The 17,187-nt window shown below is 45.6% G+C and overlaps 1 protein-coding gene across 10 annotated transcripts in view; it reads left to right on the forward strand.

Annotated features, from left to right (window-relative positions):
* Positions 1-17,187, forward strand: part of SEPTIN11 (septin 11) — a 110,068-nt gene that overhangs the window by 39,816 nt on the left and 53,065 nt on the right. For all 10 annotated transcript variants that reach the window (XR_014501832.1, XR_014501833.1, XR_014501834.1 and 7 more), the window contains exons 2-3: positions 2,715-2,829; positions 10,942-11,137. Coding sequence is in view for 7 of the 10 variants with exons in the window: in XM_083398510.1 (XP_083254636.1) it covers positions 2,715-2,829; positions 10,942-11,137 (311 nt within the window). In the remaining 3 variants the exon portion in view is untranslated. The remainder of the gene's footprint in view (positions 1-2,714; positions 2,830-10,941; positions 11,138-17,187) is intronic.

The following is a 17,187-nucleotide window of genomic DNA, read 5'->3' on the forward strand; positions in this document are numbered from 1 at the left end:
GTGTGAGTCAAGCTAATGGGTTTCCCCCCTTTACTTTTTCCTGAGACTGGAAATAGTCTTCTGTGTTGCTTCCCTGCCATGCTTTGGATCTGAGCCTTGGGGCTGTGTGGGAAGGGGGGGAGGAGGAAAATCCTCTTTTCTCTTTGAGCCAGAAGAATTCTGCGCTCTCCTCCTTCTCCTCCTCCAAGGCCTGCTGAAGGACAGCGGATGACTTAGGGCACAGTTGCGGCGCTTCAATTTTATTAGCTCCGGTTAGCAGAGCCCCGCTTGGTTTATAAATAGCAGCCCACAGTGGAGATGGCAATTCCAGAAGTGGCTGCCCATCACATGGCAAACTTTCCTTCTGTGCTTTTTGGATGGTTGCGAGGGAAATGCTTATTCTTGGGCCTCTCACTTTTATTCTCCTGGAATGACGTTCTTTCTGTTGTGTTTCCACCCCACGCCCTGTTCATTCCTCTCTATATTTTCTTCTGTGAACTGCCCTGAGACCCCCGGGTATAGAGTGGTATATAAATCCAATTAATAATAATAATATATATGTATGTATAATAGATAGGTAGAAAACGCAGTGCCCGATTTAGGGTGTTGTGGAGGGTTTTCCTATACAGTCGTACCTCTGGTTACGAACGGGATCCGTTCCGGAGGCCCGTTCGCAACATGAAAAGAACGCAGCGCAGGTTGAAATCCGCCTCTTCTGCACATGCGTGTGACATCATTTTGTGTGTCTGAGCATGTGCGAGCGGCAAAACCCGGAAGTAACCCTTTCCAATACTTCCGGGTCGCCGCGGGACGTAACGTGAAAGAACGTAACATGAAGCGGATGTAACATGAGGTATGACTGTACAGGGCACTTGAGCCAAAGCGCCACAAAATTGAGAAGATCCATGATAGAAAAGATCCATTTGGGGGTGCCAGTTTTTCACCTCCCCCAGAGCACCATATTACCAAAGATTACCAAAGTCCGCCCCCAAACAAACATACAGTGGTGCCTCGCAAGATGAAATTAATTCGTTCCGCGAGTTTTTTCATTGTACGAGTTTTTTCGTCTTGCGAAGCACCACTGCATTTAAACACTGACAACGGCGGGGAGGGGCAGGGAGAAGCAGGACAGCTGCCGCAGCCGGTACCTCAGACTCACCCGCGCGTTGTGGCCACCGTGCGACGTGGCTGCTGGAGGGCGGCGGGGCTCAGGAGCGCAACTAGGCAGAACCGCCACCAGGGAGAGAGAGGCGCTGGCAGCAACGGCTCTCTGAAGGGAACGCGCGAGGGGGGTGGGCAGCGGCGCGAGGCACCAACCGTCAGCGGGAAGGTGGGAGGGAGCCGGAGGAGCGGGCAAGCGAGTGTGCGTGCGTGCAGTGCGCGTCGCCATGACACAAGAGGCAGGGCCATTTCGTCTAGCGAAGCAAGCCCTTAGGGAAATCCGTCTTGCGAAGCACCTCAGAAAATGAAAAACTCTTTCGTCTTGCGAGTTTTTCGTGTTCCGAGGCATTCGTCTTGCGGGGTACCAGTGTATATAGGCACACACACTGTGAATGGGAAAGGAATCCACGCATTGGACTGTAGTGTGCCCTCAATATCAATGGGGCTGCCCCAAATTTCAAAATGGATAGTACAGACCCCTGATAGTTTAGATCAACCTTCTTCAACCTGCTGCCCTCCAGATGTTTTGGGATTAAAGCTCCCTTAAACAGTGCAATGCAGCTAATTACAACTAGTTGGGCCCAAATGGCTACTAGCCATCCCTCCCCGCCCCCGGACAGTCTTTTGTCAAAAGAAGTTGGTATAACATAACATATTATGTGAAGAGTGCTGGAACTTAAGCTTTTACAAGCCCCATATGTGACATGTTCTGCATAAGTTTTATTGAATTTTTTATCTCTGTTTGATCGATTTTCAGTTGTGCTTTATGTGTATTTGTGTTTTCAATTTTACCTGTATCTTACTGATAATTTCAGAAATGCACACAGCTTGGAGAATTTGGAGATTTACACAGCTTGCACATCTTTCTAAATAAATAAAATTAAACGTGCCAATTTTGGCCAAACCAGTTGTTTGGAGACCCCTCTCTCATTCGCAGAGTTCCAATTCCCAGAGTGGTTTAACAGTCAATCCCTCTTCCCATGGAACTCTGGGAATTGTAGCTCAGTGAGGGGAATAGGTGTCTCCTAACAAGTCTCAGCACCCTTAACAAACTACACTTCCCAGAATTCATTGGAGTAAGCCATGGCTGTATAAAGTAGTATGATAGTTATTTAAATGCAAAGAGGAGATGGGGCCCTAGACAGGCCCGTGCATCTCTAGGCTGACTCTGTGTAAGGAAACTTTTTCTCTTTCCGTACAGCTTTATCTTTTTATTCCTGAGAAGCAGGGTGCTAATCAGTATTTTTAAAAGGTGATTATTATTTTTTTTTAAAGATTTACTTATGTTTGCCCTCCATGAAACAGAGTATTTCAGAACCTAGAAGCTGCCTGTTCTTGCTGTTTATTGCAGACAAATCTCATCTTTCTTCCAAAGAACTCTAGTTTCTGCATCTAAATGTATTTGAAAGAAATGTATTTGAAAGAAAGCTAGATATGTTTATTTCAATGGAGGATGCATTTACGTGATGTGACATGATGGTGTGATATCGGTGGCCATGGTTGCTTCTCATTGATAAGCAATGATAAAGCCAACTCTATAAAAACCTTGACATGTTTCTTCTTTGCAATTTCAGAACGATGATCTCCGAAACCTGTCCCTCTCGGGCCATGTTGGTTTTGACAGCCTCCCTGATCAGCTGGTCAACAAGTCAACCTCGCAGGGTTTCTGCTTCAACATCCTTTGTGTTGGTAAGTGATGATAATGGGCTTCTGAACAAAGAGATTATCTGCATGTCCTTCCCGGATGCAACATGCAGGGCAAACAATATAAAATCCCTCCTGCCTGGTGGTACCTAGCGTGTAAGACACGAAGCATCACAGGGAATCTTTTAAATGGAAATGTTCAGCTTTTTGTGCAGGTTTCTCCCCCCCCCCCCAAAAAAAAAAAACATTCTGAAAACCAGCAAAGCATTTGGAACCTCGCGTGTTTAAAACTGAAACTAAACTGGGAAGTGATGTTGGAAGCTTAGCTGGTGTTTCCTGGATTTTGGAAATCTGGGCAAAAGTTTGTTCTCCCTCAATTAAAATTGCAAATGTACCAGATGTCAATGTGAAAATTACACGGATGCATAGACACTGGGGAGCTATAGCCTAGTTGCCACTGAGCATTGCATCCTGTACATAAGAACATCCAGTACTGGCATTTAGGTGTCTGCTTAAGCACCTGGTGTCAGGACACAAGAAGAACAGTGTCCTGTTCTTAATTGTTGGGCTGCCATGTGCCTCTGGGAATTCTGCAAGCAGAACCTGAGTGCAACAGCTCTCTACCCACATCTGAATCCAAGTGACTGGTATACAGAGGCATAACACTTCGAACAGTGGTGGCAGATTATAGCCATAGTGGCTTGTAGCTACTTCTCCATGACAGATCTACACTTTCCCCGGTCATTCAGGGCTAAGGAATGGGACAATGCCATCCACACGAGGTGTGTAAATGTGGAGCTCCCACACTCTGCCCTGTAAAAAGCAAGCGATTGTTGACACAAATGCGAATACACCTTCTGAAACATGGAGAATTATGTAGCTAACATTGGGGGGGGGGGGGAAATATGAGTGGGAAGTACAAAATACTCTGCGTTGACACAACCGTTTCAAACGCCCAGACTTTATAAGGGAACACCACTGTACCCTTCCGTGTCCACGCACTGAATTACGCCATTGCTCATATATTGGCAAAGAAAGTGCAGAAGTTTTTTAAAAATAAATAGTATTTTCTAGTACCTTAGGTAAATTTATTTATCTCTAAATAAATTTAGAGATTTTTTTTTCATTATTAAGTGGTCTATAAATTTAGTAAGAAAAATAAACAAGCCAATGCTGTGAGGCAAGTTGATAGAACTGGAAATATACATATGCCAAATTGTGCCTCTTCCCCACCCCGGTGAATTCCTCACAAACTTATGTAGCACCAAACTGCAGCCCTAGGGAAACTCTCAAGCAAATGTCCCCAAAGACTGGAAGCCTCGCTCAGCCGCCCCTCTGGCTCCTGAGATTTCAGCAGGGAATTCCCTCGCACTCCCATCTCTTTGTAAACATGAGGGCTAGAAACTTGAGTTTCTTTTCCTCTTTTTTTTTTAACAAAAAGGAAGCTCAGCAGGCTGATAGCTGCAGTTTGCATCCGTTCGCATTGCTTTGCTTTCTCCGCGATCTAGTGGGAATTGTGGCATGCACACATAGCCTCTCTACTGAGGCTGCATACAGGGTGAACTGTCCTCAAGGTTGCGGCCAAAGTCATCCAGAGTCAAATTTTATCCGTGGAATGCAAAAGGCCGCTGCCTCTTCTTTGCTCTCCCATGAGGATTAGTGTTTTCCTATCCATCAAATTAAAACAACGGCGAAAAGAGATGTCGTCAAAACCGCAGCAAGCTGTTGAACAAAGTGGTTTGAGCTTCTAGAGGCTGGAGCAATGTTGTTTCCCCGAGACCTTTCCTATTTGCATCCCCTGAAAGGCATTTCTGTGCGTCCGCAAAACGAAACCATTGATCTCTGCACTTCGCTTGGCAGGGCTCAGCTATTCCCGTTGCTGCCTGTTTATATGAAATCCGGTTTTGTTTTTACAATGAAACTTTAGCAGGCAGCTTCGCTGTTCCTTTAAAAGACAAAATATTGACTGGGGTTTTATTGCACCGTTGTTGTTTTTTAAAAAGAAAAGGAACATGACTTGCATCCACAGCTGGTTTAAGAACATAAGGAAAGCTTGCTGAGTCAGGCCAGCATCCTTCTCTCACAGTGGACAACCAGATGCCTTATGGGAATATCTCAAGCAGCACCTGAATGGAACAGCCCTCCACAAGTGGAATACATCAGGCAGAAAAATACAAGAGAAGATGAAGAAATTAGAAAAGCATGGACTACGGCACTGACAAAATAGGATTTGTATTTCATAGAATCATAGAGTTGGAAGAGACCAAAAGGGCCATCGAGTCCAACCCCCTGCCAAGCAGGAAACACCATCAGAGCACTCCTGACATATGGTTGTCAAGCCTCTGCTTAAAGACCTCCAAAGAAGGAGACTCCACCACACTCTTTGGCAGCAAATTCCACTGTCGAACAGCTCTTACTGTCAGGAAGTTCTTCCTAATGTTTAGGTGGAATCTTCTTTCTTGTAGTTTGGATCCATTGCTCCGTGTCCGCTTCTCTGGAGCAGCAGAAAACAACCTTTCTCCCTCCTCTATGTGACATCCTTTTATATATTTGAACATGGCTATCATATCACCCCTTAACCTCCTCTTCTCCAGGCTAAACATGCCCAGCTCCCTTAGCCGTTCCTCATAAGGCATCGTTTCCAGGCCTTTGACCATTTTGGTTGCCCTCCTCTGGACACGTTCCAGTTTGTCAATGTCCTTCTTGAACTGTGGTGCCCAGAACTGGACACAGTACTCCAGGTGAGGTCTGACCAGAGCAGAATACAGTGGCACTATAACTTCCCTTGATCTAGACGCTATACTCCTATTGATGCAGCCCAGAATTGCATTGGCTTTTTTAGCTGCTGCGTCACACTGTTGACTCATGTCAAGTTTGTGGTCAACCAAGACTCCTAGATCCTTTTCACATGTACTGCTCTCAAGCCAGGTGTCACCCATCTTGTATTTGTGCCTCTCATTTTTTTTGCCCAAGTGCAATACTTTACATTTCTCCCTGTTAAAATTCATCTTGTTTGTTTTGGCCCAGTTCTCTAATCTGTCAAGGTCGTTTTGAAGTGTGATCCTGTCCTCTGGGGTGTTAGCCACCCCTCCCAGTTTGGTGTCATCTGCAAATTTGATCAGGATGCCCTTGAGTCCATCATCCAAGTCGTTGATAAAGATGTTGAATAAGACCGGGCCCAAGACAGAACCCTGTGGCACCCCACTAGTCACTCTTCTCCAGGATGAAGAGGAACCATTGATGAGCACCCTTTGCATCCGGTCAGTCAGCCAGTTACAAATCCACTGAGTGGTAGCATAGTCAAGACCGCATTTTACCAGCTTCTTTACAAGAATATCATGGGGCACCTTGTCAAATGCCTTGCTGAAATCAAGGTAGGCTACATCCACTGCGTTCCCTTCATCTACCAGGCTTGTAATTCTGTCATAAAACGAGATCAGGTTAGTCTGACATGACTTATTTTTCAGAAATCCATGCTGACTATTGGTGATCACAGCATTCCTTTCTAGGTGCTCACAGACTGTTTGCTTAATGATCTGCTCCAGAATCTTCCCTGGTATTGATGTCAGACTGACTGGGCGGTAATTATTTGGGTCCTCTCTTTTCCCCTTTTTGAAAATAGGGACAACATTTGCCCTCCTCCAGTCTGCCGGGACTTCGCCTGTTCTCCAGGAATTCTCAAAGATGATTGCAAGTGGTTCTGAGATCACATTTGCCAGTTCTTTTAATACTCTTGGATGCAGTTCATCTGGCCCTGGAGACTTGAATACATCTAAACTAGCCAAGTATTCTTGTACTATCTCCTTAGTTATTCTGGGCTGTGTTTTCTCTGCTGAATCATTTGCTCCAAATTCTTCAGGTCGGGCATTGTTTTCTTTATCGGAGAAGACTGAGGCAAAGAAGGCATTGAGGAGTTCAGCCCTTTCTGTGTCCCCTGTTTGCATTTCACCATCTTCTCCTCTGAGTGACCCCACTGTTTCTTTGTTCTTCCTTTTGCTATGAACATACCCATAAAAGCCTTTTTTGTTGCTTTTAACCTCTCTAGCAAGCCTGAGTTCATTCTGTGCTTTAGCTTTTCTGACTTTGTGTCTACACGTGCTGGCTATTTGTTTGAATTCCTCTTTGGTGGTTTCCCCCCTTTTCCATTTTTTGTACACATCCTTTTTTAATCTTAACTCAGTTAAAAGTTCTTTAGATAGCCACCCTGGCTTCTTTAGGCACCTTCCATGTTTCCGTCTCATTGGTATTGCCTGAAGTTGTGCTTTTACTATCTCCCTCTTAACAAACTCCCAGCCATCATGAACTCCCTTTCCTTTTAGTATTACTGTCCATGGGATCTCACCCAGCACTTCCCTAAGTTTTATGAAGTCGGCTTTCTTAAAGTCAAGTATATTAAAGTCAGTATATTTGTATATACTGGACTTGGTGATCAACTGAAAAGCCGCTTTTTAATATATCATGTCACAAAGTTGATTTCGACATTATGAGAAGCTCTCCTCAATCCCAGCAATTGGCAGTCAAAAGCCCTGGAGATAGTATATGCTTGGCCATGATGGCTGGTAGCCATTGGCAGCCTTCTCCTCTATGAGATGTATGGTCTTACGCAGTTGAGCTTTTTGTGCCCTTGCCAAAACCTCTGTGCTGATGCCTTTTTTGCAGGAAATGTGCGGCAGTTTATAATTTAACCAGTGGAAGGTCCCACTTGCCACAAAAAGGAAAGGCCAACCCCAGTTGTGTTGCTTCTCTTTGCTTCCTGTTAGAGTAACAGACCCAAACCAAAATGACCTCAAAAATATATGAGTAAATGTGCCCATAAACTCCCAGCCCTGCCAATTTAAATTTTGTTGTTGTTGTTGTTTAGTTGTGTCCGACTCTTCGTGACCCCATGGAGCAGAGCACGCCAGGCACTCCTGTCTTCCACTGCCTCCCACAGTTTAGTCAAACTCATGCTGGTAGCTTCGAAAACACTGTCCAACCATCTCATCCTCTGTCGTCCCCTTCTCCTTGTGCCCTCCATCTTTCCCAACATCAGGGTCTTTTCCAGGGAGTCTTCTCTTCTCATGAGGTGGCCAAAGTATTGGAGCCTCAGCTTCAGGATCTGTCCTTCCAGTGAGCACTCAGGGCTGATTTCCTTAAGATTGGTTTGATCTTCTTGCAGTCCATGGGACTCTCAAGAGTCTCCTCCAGCACCATAATTCAAAAGCATCCATTCTTTAGCGATCAGCCTTCTTTATGGTCCAGCTCTCACTTCCATACATCACTACTGGGAAAACCATTGCTTTAACTATATGAATTTAAATTTAGCCTTTCTTTATTAAATTCTGGGCCCTCCCACCCATTTCCAGCTAAACGGATAAAGGTTGAAACCCAGTGCTAATTGGCACACATATTTTTTTCCTGCTAAAGGAAAATAAGAAATAGCATGCTAATTGATTCCTCTGTCCAACAACGTGTATCTCTCAAAGGAAAGACAAAATGCAACAGTGTGGGCTGCATCAGACATTTCTGGAGCACTTCCTGGGCTGCAGAGTACAGTGGCCAGGGATGACTTAGCAGTTTCCAATCAAAGAGTGCTGCAGGGCAGGGCAAGTGAGAGCTACTTGTAGTCCTCCAGATTTTATTGGACTAAAGTTCCCATCGCTCCTGCCAATCACCCATGCTGGCTGCAGCTGATGGGGTCCAAAAACATCTGGAGGGCCATAGTTTCCCCTTCCCTGCTAAAGGTTTGATGGTGGTGGGACGCTCAGTGTGCATTGCAGGCTATGTTCTCAGTATAATAACAGTTATCATGGCCCGAGCAATGCATCCTACTGGTTTCGTAGTTCTGTTATTAATGGAGATGGTTTGCACCCATGACTGAAAGAAGAAGAAGAGGAGGAGGAACGAGAAGAAGAAGAAGAACAAAAACAAAAACAAACTGGGATTTTACGCTGCCCTTTGCTTCTTTGCTCTGGCCAAAGGGAAAGTTGTCAACAACAAAAACAACAAAAACAACAACAAACTGGGATTTTACGCTGCTCTTTGCTTCTTTGCTCTGGCCAAAGGAAGAGTTCTCAGCTGAAAGCAGGCATGGGAGAAAAACCTGTGGGAGGAAAGTGAAATCAAGGTAGTAACTAAAGGAATATAGTTGGAAGCTAGCTGCCTCTTTCTGCACCAGCAATGAGGATGGAAAGAAAGAATCCTTGGCAGATGACCATCCAACCTCTGCTTAAAAACCACTAAAGAAGGTGAATCTGCCACCTTCCAAGGGAGTCCATTCCACTGTTGAACAGCTCTTGCAATCAGAAAGTTCTTCCTAATGTTTAGCCGGAATCACCTTTCCTGTAATTTGAATCTACTGGTTTGGGTCCTAGCCTCTGGAACAGCAGAAAACAAACCTGCTCCACGTGGCAGCGCTTCAGGTATTTGAAGATGGCTATCCTTTCTCTTCTCCAGGCTAAGCACACCTAACTCCTCATATGGTCTTGGTTTCCAGACCTTCGTCATCTTGGTTCTCTTCCTCTGCACAGGTTCCTGCTTGTCAATAGCTTTCTTAAATTGTGGTGCCCAGAACTAGACACAGAACTCCAGGTTCAGTCTGAGGAAGGCTGAACAGAGCAGTACTATTGCTTCTCTTGATCTGAACACAATACTTCTTTTGCTGCAGCCTAATAATTGCATTAGCTTTTTTTTTTTTCTTTTTTTTTTGGCTGCTGCATCACACTGTTGATTCATGTTAAGAGTGTGTTCTGCTGAGACCCCCTAGATCCTTTTTAACGTGCTGAGTTTTGTAAGTGCTGCAAAAACAATGTTGGCATGTTGTTCTTAATAGATTTCTCAAAGTACTCTCTCTCTCTCTCTCTCTCTCTCTCTCTCTCTCTCTCTTTCTCTGTCTGTCCCTCTCTCTCTCTCTCTCTTTCTCTCTCTCTCTCTCTCTCTGTGTGTGTGTGTGTCATTGCTGGTCCAGGACTAGCTTCTAGCAGTTGTAGACTTCTGATCTGATGTAACTTTTGGCTGCAATTTTAATTGAGAACTGATGAAATAGGTCTTGCAGATTTTTGAAGCAATGCAAACCTGTGTATAGCTCACAAATAGCAACCTCTCTTTAAAAAAGAAACAACTGTGTCTGTCCAGGCAATAATAAACCTCTTCCCAGTTACTGTTAGCCAGGCAAAAGTAAGTCCCACAAGTGAACATAAAAAATAAAAATAAAAATACAGCATATCTGGTGCAGGTCCAGAAAGATTCTCCTGCCATATTTAAAAATGAATGGATGTCTTATGATTTGAGTTGCAAGGTGGTTAAGGGTAGTTTCGAAAATAAAAATAAAATCAGCTGATGAGAGGCAAGTAGATACATACACGCCTGTAATAAATCACTTTAAATAGCTAAGTAAATATTTTAAACCTTTATAAAATCCACACACACATAATAAAACTTAATATTGATAATTTATTATCTCATCTGTGAGAAGGTGTGAAATAATACCACATCAAACTTTTTGTTATCCCGCACTCTCCAGTGTATTTTCCCCTCACTTTCCTTACCGCAGAAAGTCTAGTTTGTTGCACAGGAGTGCCAAATGCACTTTAACTGTGTGACTTGAACGTGCTGGTTTATAAACTAAAGCAGCCTCCGTCCCAAGGAATTCTGACTCTCACTTGTTTTAACAATAGCAGCAACAAAATGCCAGGTCTAGTATTTGAAACAAGCTCCTGAGCTCAGAATCCCGTAACTTTGAGTGTACATGCTGCCTTCAGTGTTAGCCCTACTCAGAGTAGACCCAGTGAAGTTCAAAAACATGAATAGCTTCATGTCCATTAATTTCACTGGGTCTGCTCCAATTAGGACTCAAACCTACGACTTTTGCTCTTTACTCCCGTTGGTCAACGTAAGAGTCCTGGTAAAAAAATGAAGTAGCTTCTGCAAGCCTGAAGTTTGCCCAGCTTTGACCAATTTGCAAAGTTAGGATTTGATCTATAAATTACTTAATCTAGCAGACCATGGAGTCTCATTCCTAAGCAATGCTTGCCTTGCCCCATTCCTGTAACTTTGGATTCTAATGTCTCATTTAAGCAGAATATCCTTGATTTGGACGCCAGGAAGAAAGTCATTGGTAGGCTAAAGGTAGTGGCTGTGGGCTTCTCAGACTCCTAACTTGAATGTGGTCCTTTTCAGGGGAAACGGGCATTGGCAAATCGACGCTCATGGACACCCTGTTCAACACAAAGTTTGAAAGTGACCCAGCCACTCACAACGAGCCTGGCGTGCGGTTGAAAGCAAGGAGTTACGAACTTCAGGAGAGCAACGTCCGCCTGAAGCTGACGATCGTTGACACGGTGGGATTTGGAGACCAGATCAACAAAGATGACAGGTTAGCATCAAGGCTGCTCCAGACTATTCTTTGAAGGGCCAAGCGCTTTGCAGAGTAGAGAGAAATCGCACGTGTAAGCTTTCCTCGTGCTGGAAGGTTTCGGTGGAAAGTTTACATGTTCAATTTGCCTCTTGATCTGCAGGGTGAAATGTGCTATGCTTTTCAAACATGCGATTTCTCCCCAAGTGCCTTTTGAGGTGGGAAAAGCGCTCTGTGAGAAAGATGAGTCCCCCACTCATCCATTTGGGGAAGTGGCAGACTCAGATTTAAGTGGAACAATGGATGTGATGTGCTTTGCCTTTGCACATTAGACTTTGAAACTCCCTCCGTGGAGAAGCTGGACTGGCAGGTGAAGCCTTTATCGTCCAAGCAGGCTTTTGGCCATTGACTGCTTTTTACTTAAAAGGGTTGGTGCCGTGTTTTCATTGTAACTATTGGTATGTTTTAAAACAGATCTTATATGTGTGTATAATTTCGATTCTATCCATTTTGGGTTTTTTGACTATTGGTTTTTCTATGTTTTCAGCTGTTCTTATCTGTAAGCCAACTTGAGTCCTGTCAGGGAAAATGGTGTGCTATCAGTAAATATATAGTAATATCAGTGCCCCATTCACACTATACATTTAAAAGACAGGCATGACTTTATTAAGACCACTCCGGCGGGAAGCTAAACGGCGTTTCCGTGCACTGCTCTGGTTCGCCAGAAATGACTTAGTCATGCTGGCCACATGACCTGGAAGCTGCACGCCGGCTCCCTCGGCCAATAAAGCGAGATGAGCGCCGCAACCCCAGAGTCAGCCATGACTGGACCTAATGGTCAGGGGTCCCTTTACCTTTACTAGTTTATGAAGGGTGCTGAGACTTATTAGCAGACCCCTCTTCGCCCACTACAACTCCCAGAGCAGTTTAACCAGTGCTATTTTTCTAGAAAAAGAGGGGCTGGAACTCACCACGAATTCCTCCCTTGATCTCCTATACCGGCAATGGTGCCTACCTGAGAGGTGCTGGAACTAAGTTCTGGCTTTGGGGGGGGGGGGAAAGCCCTGAGTTTAGAAATCAATCCTCCTTCCCAGGGAACTCTGGGAATTGTAGCTCTCTGAGGGAAAATAAGGGTCCCCTAACAACTCTCTGTTGGACGCGGGTGGCGCTGTGGGTTAAAGCCTCAGCGCCTAGGGCTTGCCGATCGAAAGGTCGGCGGTTCGAATCCCCGCGGCGGGGTGCGCTCCCGCTGTTCGGTCCCAGCGCCTGCCAACCTAGCAGTTTGAAAGCACTCCCGGGTGCAAGTAGATAAATAGGGACCACTTATTAGCGGGAAGGTAAACGGCGTTTCCGTGTGCGGCTCTGGCTCGCCAGAGCAGCGATGTCACGCTGGCCACGTGACCCAGAAGTGTCTTCGGACAGCGCTGGCCCTTGGCCTCTTTGAGTGAGATGGGCGCACAACCCTAGAGTCTGTCAAGACTGGCCCGTACGGGCAGGGGTACCTTTACCTTTACCTTTTAACAACTCTCTTGTGTTTTTAGAAAACTACAGTTCCCAGGATTCTTTGGGAGGAAGCCATGTCTGCTTAAAGTGGTATGATACTGCTTTAAATGTGCAGATGGGGCCTTAGGTTTCAAACCTTGCTGGGAATCTCAGCCCTCCTTGCTGAACTCTCCTCTCCCTTCATCAAGCCTGGATGTGTGTTGTGTGTGTGTGTGTGTGTGTGTACACAGACGCACTGAAACAGCTCTTATTTCTTGAAGTGGCACATATGTGCGCAAACCAAGGGGGAAAGGACTTCTAAAATGAAAAGCCCGCCCCCCCCCTCCCAGGAGCAGGTGTTCCATATGGAAATGTGTTGCCACTTTGTCTCCTGAACCGCTTTGCATCTGATTTAATTCAGCAAGAGCCAGAAGCATTGTCTCCCCTCATCTGTCAAGACCTCCTTTGTTCAAGGGTGTACAGCAGAGCTCACGCTATGACCCGCGACGTGAATGGGAGAGCCGTTACCACCTCTGCGCCTTGCCACAATCGGGCGCTTGTCCCAAACGATCGCAAGCTAAGCATCGCGGCTGCAATTAGTCTCCTGCCCTGGCCTGGCTCGTTTTAGTGATTCACAAGGGGGTTCTTCTCTCTAAGCCCAGAGCAGGAAGAGCTCTAAGACGTCAACGCTGATTGCTTACAATGCACACTGTTGACGGAGACCACTTGTGGAGCATATGCGTTGTCTCCGGTTTCTGAAGAAGGCAGGTCTGGGAGGAAAAGATCAGGATCACAAGATGCATCTCGTTTCAAGACTTTCCTTTCTCTTTTCCAGTTTTATGCATGCTGGTGGGTCTTCTGTGGCCATGCAGCTTGATTATCCAGGGCTGCGTTCAGTACCCGTGTTTGTCACAAGGTCAGCCATCGATGGGTTTCTCTTTCAGGAAGCACAAGACATTCCCATCAGTGTTGTCAGGGCTAGCAATATTTTAGAGCGGAGCTTTCCAAACTGGTGACACGCTTTTTAGACATGCATCATTTTACGACACAGTCATTCAGTTTTACTAGCAAATTGGACCTTTAAAGCCCTAAACGGCCTCGGCCCAGTATACCCCACCCATCGTTCAGCCCATACACTGAGGTCCAGCTCTGAGGGCCTTCTGGCAGTTCCCTCCCTGCGAGAAGTGAGGTTACAGGGAACCAAGCAGAGGGCCTTCTAGGTAGTGGCATCCGCCCTGTGGAACGCCCTCCCACCAGATGTCAAACAACTATCTGAGGCTGCATGTTTGATATGGATCAGGGACTGGATAAAACTGGAAAAGGAAGAAGCATTGGAATTAGAAGGCCACGATAAGAGATTTGGATGGCATGCATATTTATGGTATGGGAAAGGGAAAGTGTTCGATATTATTATTATTATTATTATTATTCTGTTGGGAGCTGCCCAGAGTGGCTGGGGAAACCCAGCCAGATGGGTGGGGTATAAATAAATAATTTAGGGCGATCTGGCTGCGACATCTGCCACCCCATTGATCGCCAGGGTTGATTTGGCTGATCTGGCTGGCTAGGTGGGTGTCCCCTTCCTCCCTCACCGCTCCATGTGCGTCCCTCCCGAAGCTGCGCGCTCGGTGGAAGAGGACGACCGTCCCAGATAGAAGGAGTGTACCGTTCTTCGGTCAAGGGTATACGATAGCTGCGCTGCCCTGCTAGAACCTCCAAACAAGCTCAAGGTCCATTTGTAGGAAAACGTAGGGTAGTCAAGCTTCCAATTTTTTTTTTAAAAAAAACCTAACTCCCCGGGAGGAGCTCGGGAAGTATTTGCGTGACACACCTACACACTGCAGCCGACATACTTAATGGGTTGTGACACACAGTTTGGAAAGCTCTCATTTAGAGGATTTGTATCTCAGTTGGAGAGGGCTTGAAATGTAAGGTGCTGATGGGAACCTATGCATAACAAGCTTTCTTAACCTGCATAGAGCATAATGCAGCGCTACTGACCTAATTATATGTCAACGTTTCCCCTTTTTTAAGGGAAATTCCCTTATTCCGAATAGGATTCCTTGCAAGAAAAGGGAAAAGTTGACAGCTACACTCCTAATATGTGACCAATACAGTGGTGCCTCGCAAGACGAAAAGAATCCGTTCCGCGAGTCTTTTCGTCTTGCGGTTTTTTCGTCTTGCGAAGCAAGCCCATTGGCGGATTAGCGCTATTAGCGCTATTGACAGTTTAAGGGCTAAAAACGGCTTTTTAAGGCTTAAGGGATTAGCGGTTTTGCTGCTAAAATGCTTTTAGCAGCTTAGCGCTTCAGAAAAAGGGGTTTTGGAGCGGGAAAAAAATTCAAAATTTTTCATCAATTTTCGTCTTGTGAAGCAAGCCCATAGGGAAATTCGTCTTGCGAAGCGCCTCTGCAAACGGAAAACCCTTTCGTCTTGCGGGTTTTCCGTCTTGCGAGGCATTCGTCTTGCGGGGCACCACTGTACAGTATATGGAACCTGTGAAGAGAAGCAAAATAATCAGACTAAACACTGACTTTTGTTTTGTCTTTTGTTCATTTTTACAATTCTGGGGATTTCTCTCCTGGTGTTTGTTATTTATGATGCGTAGCCTTACCTTCTACGAAATCAATATATACATTTTAAAAACATAGTCAAGTAAACGAGCAAGGGGATTTTCAGCTGCATAGTAGTCACAAGTGAAATGGGCGTGCCACTCCCATAGGCGGTGAGCCTCGCCAAATCATTTCTTGAAACAATTCGTTTCAGTGTTTGCATGTTACCTGAAACCCGGAATATGTTGTTTGAATGGCTATGTCTCTTATTATCTCCTTTTAAAAACCAGTTTAGCTGGCAGTTTAGCTATTTCCACACAGGAAACCCAAGAATGCTTCAGTTCGTTTTAAACTAGTTTTGGGAACGCATGTTGTAGCTGAACTTTAAAAGCCTTCAGTTTGCTGACTGCGCTTTATCTGGCGGCAAAGCTATTTTAATGACTTCATCTAAACTTTCCTAAATAGGAAATAAGCTTTAGTGAGGAATTCTTGGAATGTGCGGCTTGTGGGGAAGAATTTCAAAGATGCCTGTTTTTTAACCCGTTCTGAAAGTGAGGCATCTTGGCTTCCATAAAGGCGGTTGAGATACCACAGCTGCCACAGCACATGGAAGGAGAGAAGAGTATAGCACAGTCCCTGGCACCATTGCCACGGTTGCATATTGAGGCCTCCATTCACCCACACGGTTTCTTATCCTCACAACCATCCTGTGAGGTTGGTTAGGCTGAAAACCCAGCGGCTGGCCCAGAGGTCACAGCGGCTGGCTTCAAGTGTCACACAGCTCACCCCACTCCTAATCTGTGAGGAACCTCAGGCCCAAATGTGACCCTCCAGGACTATGTATCTGGCCTTCAAGACTCGTCTCAGTCCAAAACCCTCCCCAGGCCTGCACTGTACCCTGCCTGGGTTTTTCTGCCTGGTTTAATTGCGTCCTTCAATTCCCAAAGATGCTCCTTGCTTCCTGGGATGCAGGACACAGTGTGTGCGCATAAAACAGGGGTCGGCAAAGTTTTTGCAGCTTGGGCCGATTCACGGTCCCGCGGACACCATGGTGGGCCGAAACGCACACACATTCACAAATGCTCCTTCCAGCACTGAGGAGGTGTGTGCAGCTTCCTGTAGCCAATGGGAGGCCGCCCAGCGTTGCAGAAGGCGGTCCCTGCTCCGCTCCGCGCAGGTTTAGTGTGGTGCACAGGAGGCTACCGAGCGGGCGGCAGGAGTCCATGGGCCGCTTAAACGACCCCCGTGAGCCGCTTGTGGCCCATGGGCCTTCGGTTGCTGACCCCTGGCATAAAACTAGACAGCTGTATAAAGGGGTGTGGGTGTATGTATGTGTATGTGTATATATAGATATAGGTACAGAGGTACCTTGGGTTAAGAACTTAATTCGTTCCGGAGGTCTGTTCTTAACCTGAGGAACCACTTTAACTAATGGGGCCTCCCACTGTCGCCGCGTGATTTCTGTTCCCATCCTGAAGCAAAGTTCTTAACCCGAGGTACTATTTCTGGGTTAGCGGAGTCTGTAACCTGAAGCGTATGTAACCTGAAGCGTATGTAACCCGAGGTACCACTGTATTAATAGTAATAATAATAATAATAGTAATAATAATAATAATAATAATAATAATAATAATAATAGAGCATTGTGACTCAGGCACTCACTGTCTGCTTCCTCCTCGTTCTGTTTAGATGCACTTGTGCAGTTTACATACTGATGGTCCATAGCACAAGCCAGCGCTGACACGTCCTAGGGAGTGGGGAGCAGGTTGAATGGAAGGAAGTCGAGATTCTCCGCACCCCATTTTATTAGCTTTCACTAAAGGAGGAAGGAAAAGGGGACTTTAAAAAGGAAGCCTGGCTCTAGTCCAGATTATAATAATAATTTATTATTTATACCCCGCCCATCTGGCTGGGCTTCCCCAGCCACTCTGGGCAGCTTCCAACAAAATATTAAAATACCGTAATATATCAAACATTAAAAGCTTCCCTAAACAGGGCTGCCTTCAGATGTCTTCTAAAAGTCTGGTAGTTGTCGTT

This window comes from Podarcis tiliguerta, assembly GCF_965153285.1.
Source record: "Podarcis tiliguerta genome assembly, chromosome: 9".
Classification (NCBI taxonomy): Eukaryota; Metazoa; Chordata; class Lepidosauria; order Squamata; family Lacertidae; genus Podarcis; species Podarcis tiliguerta.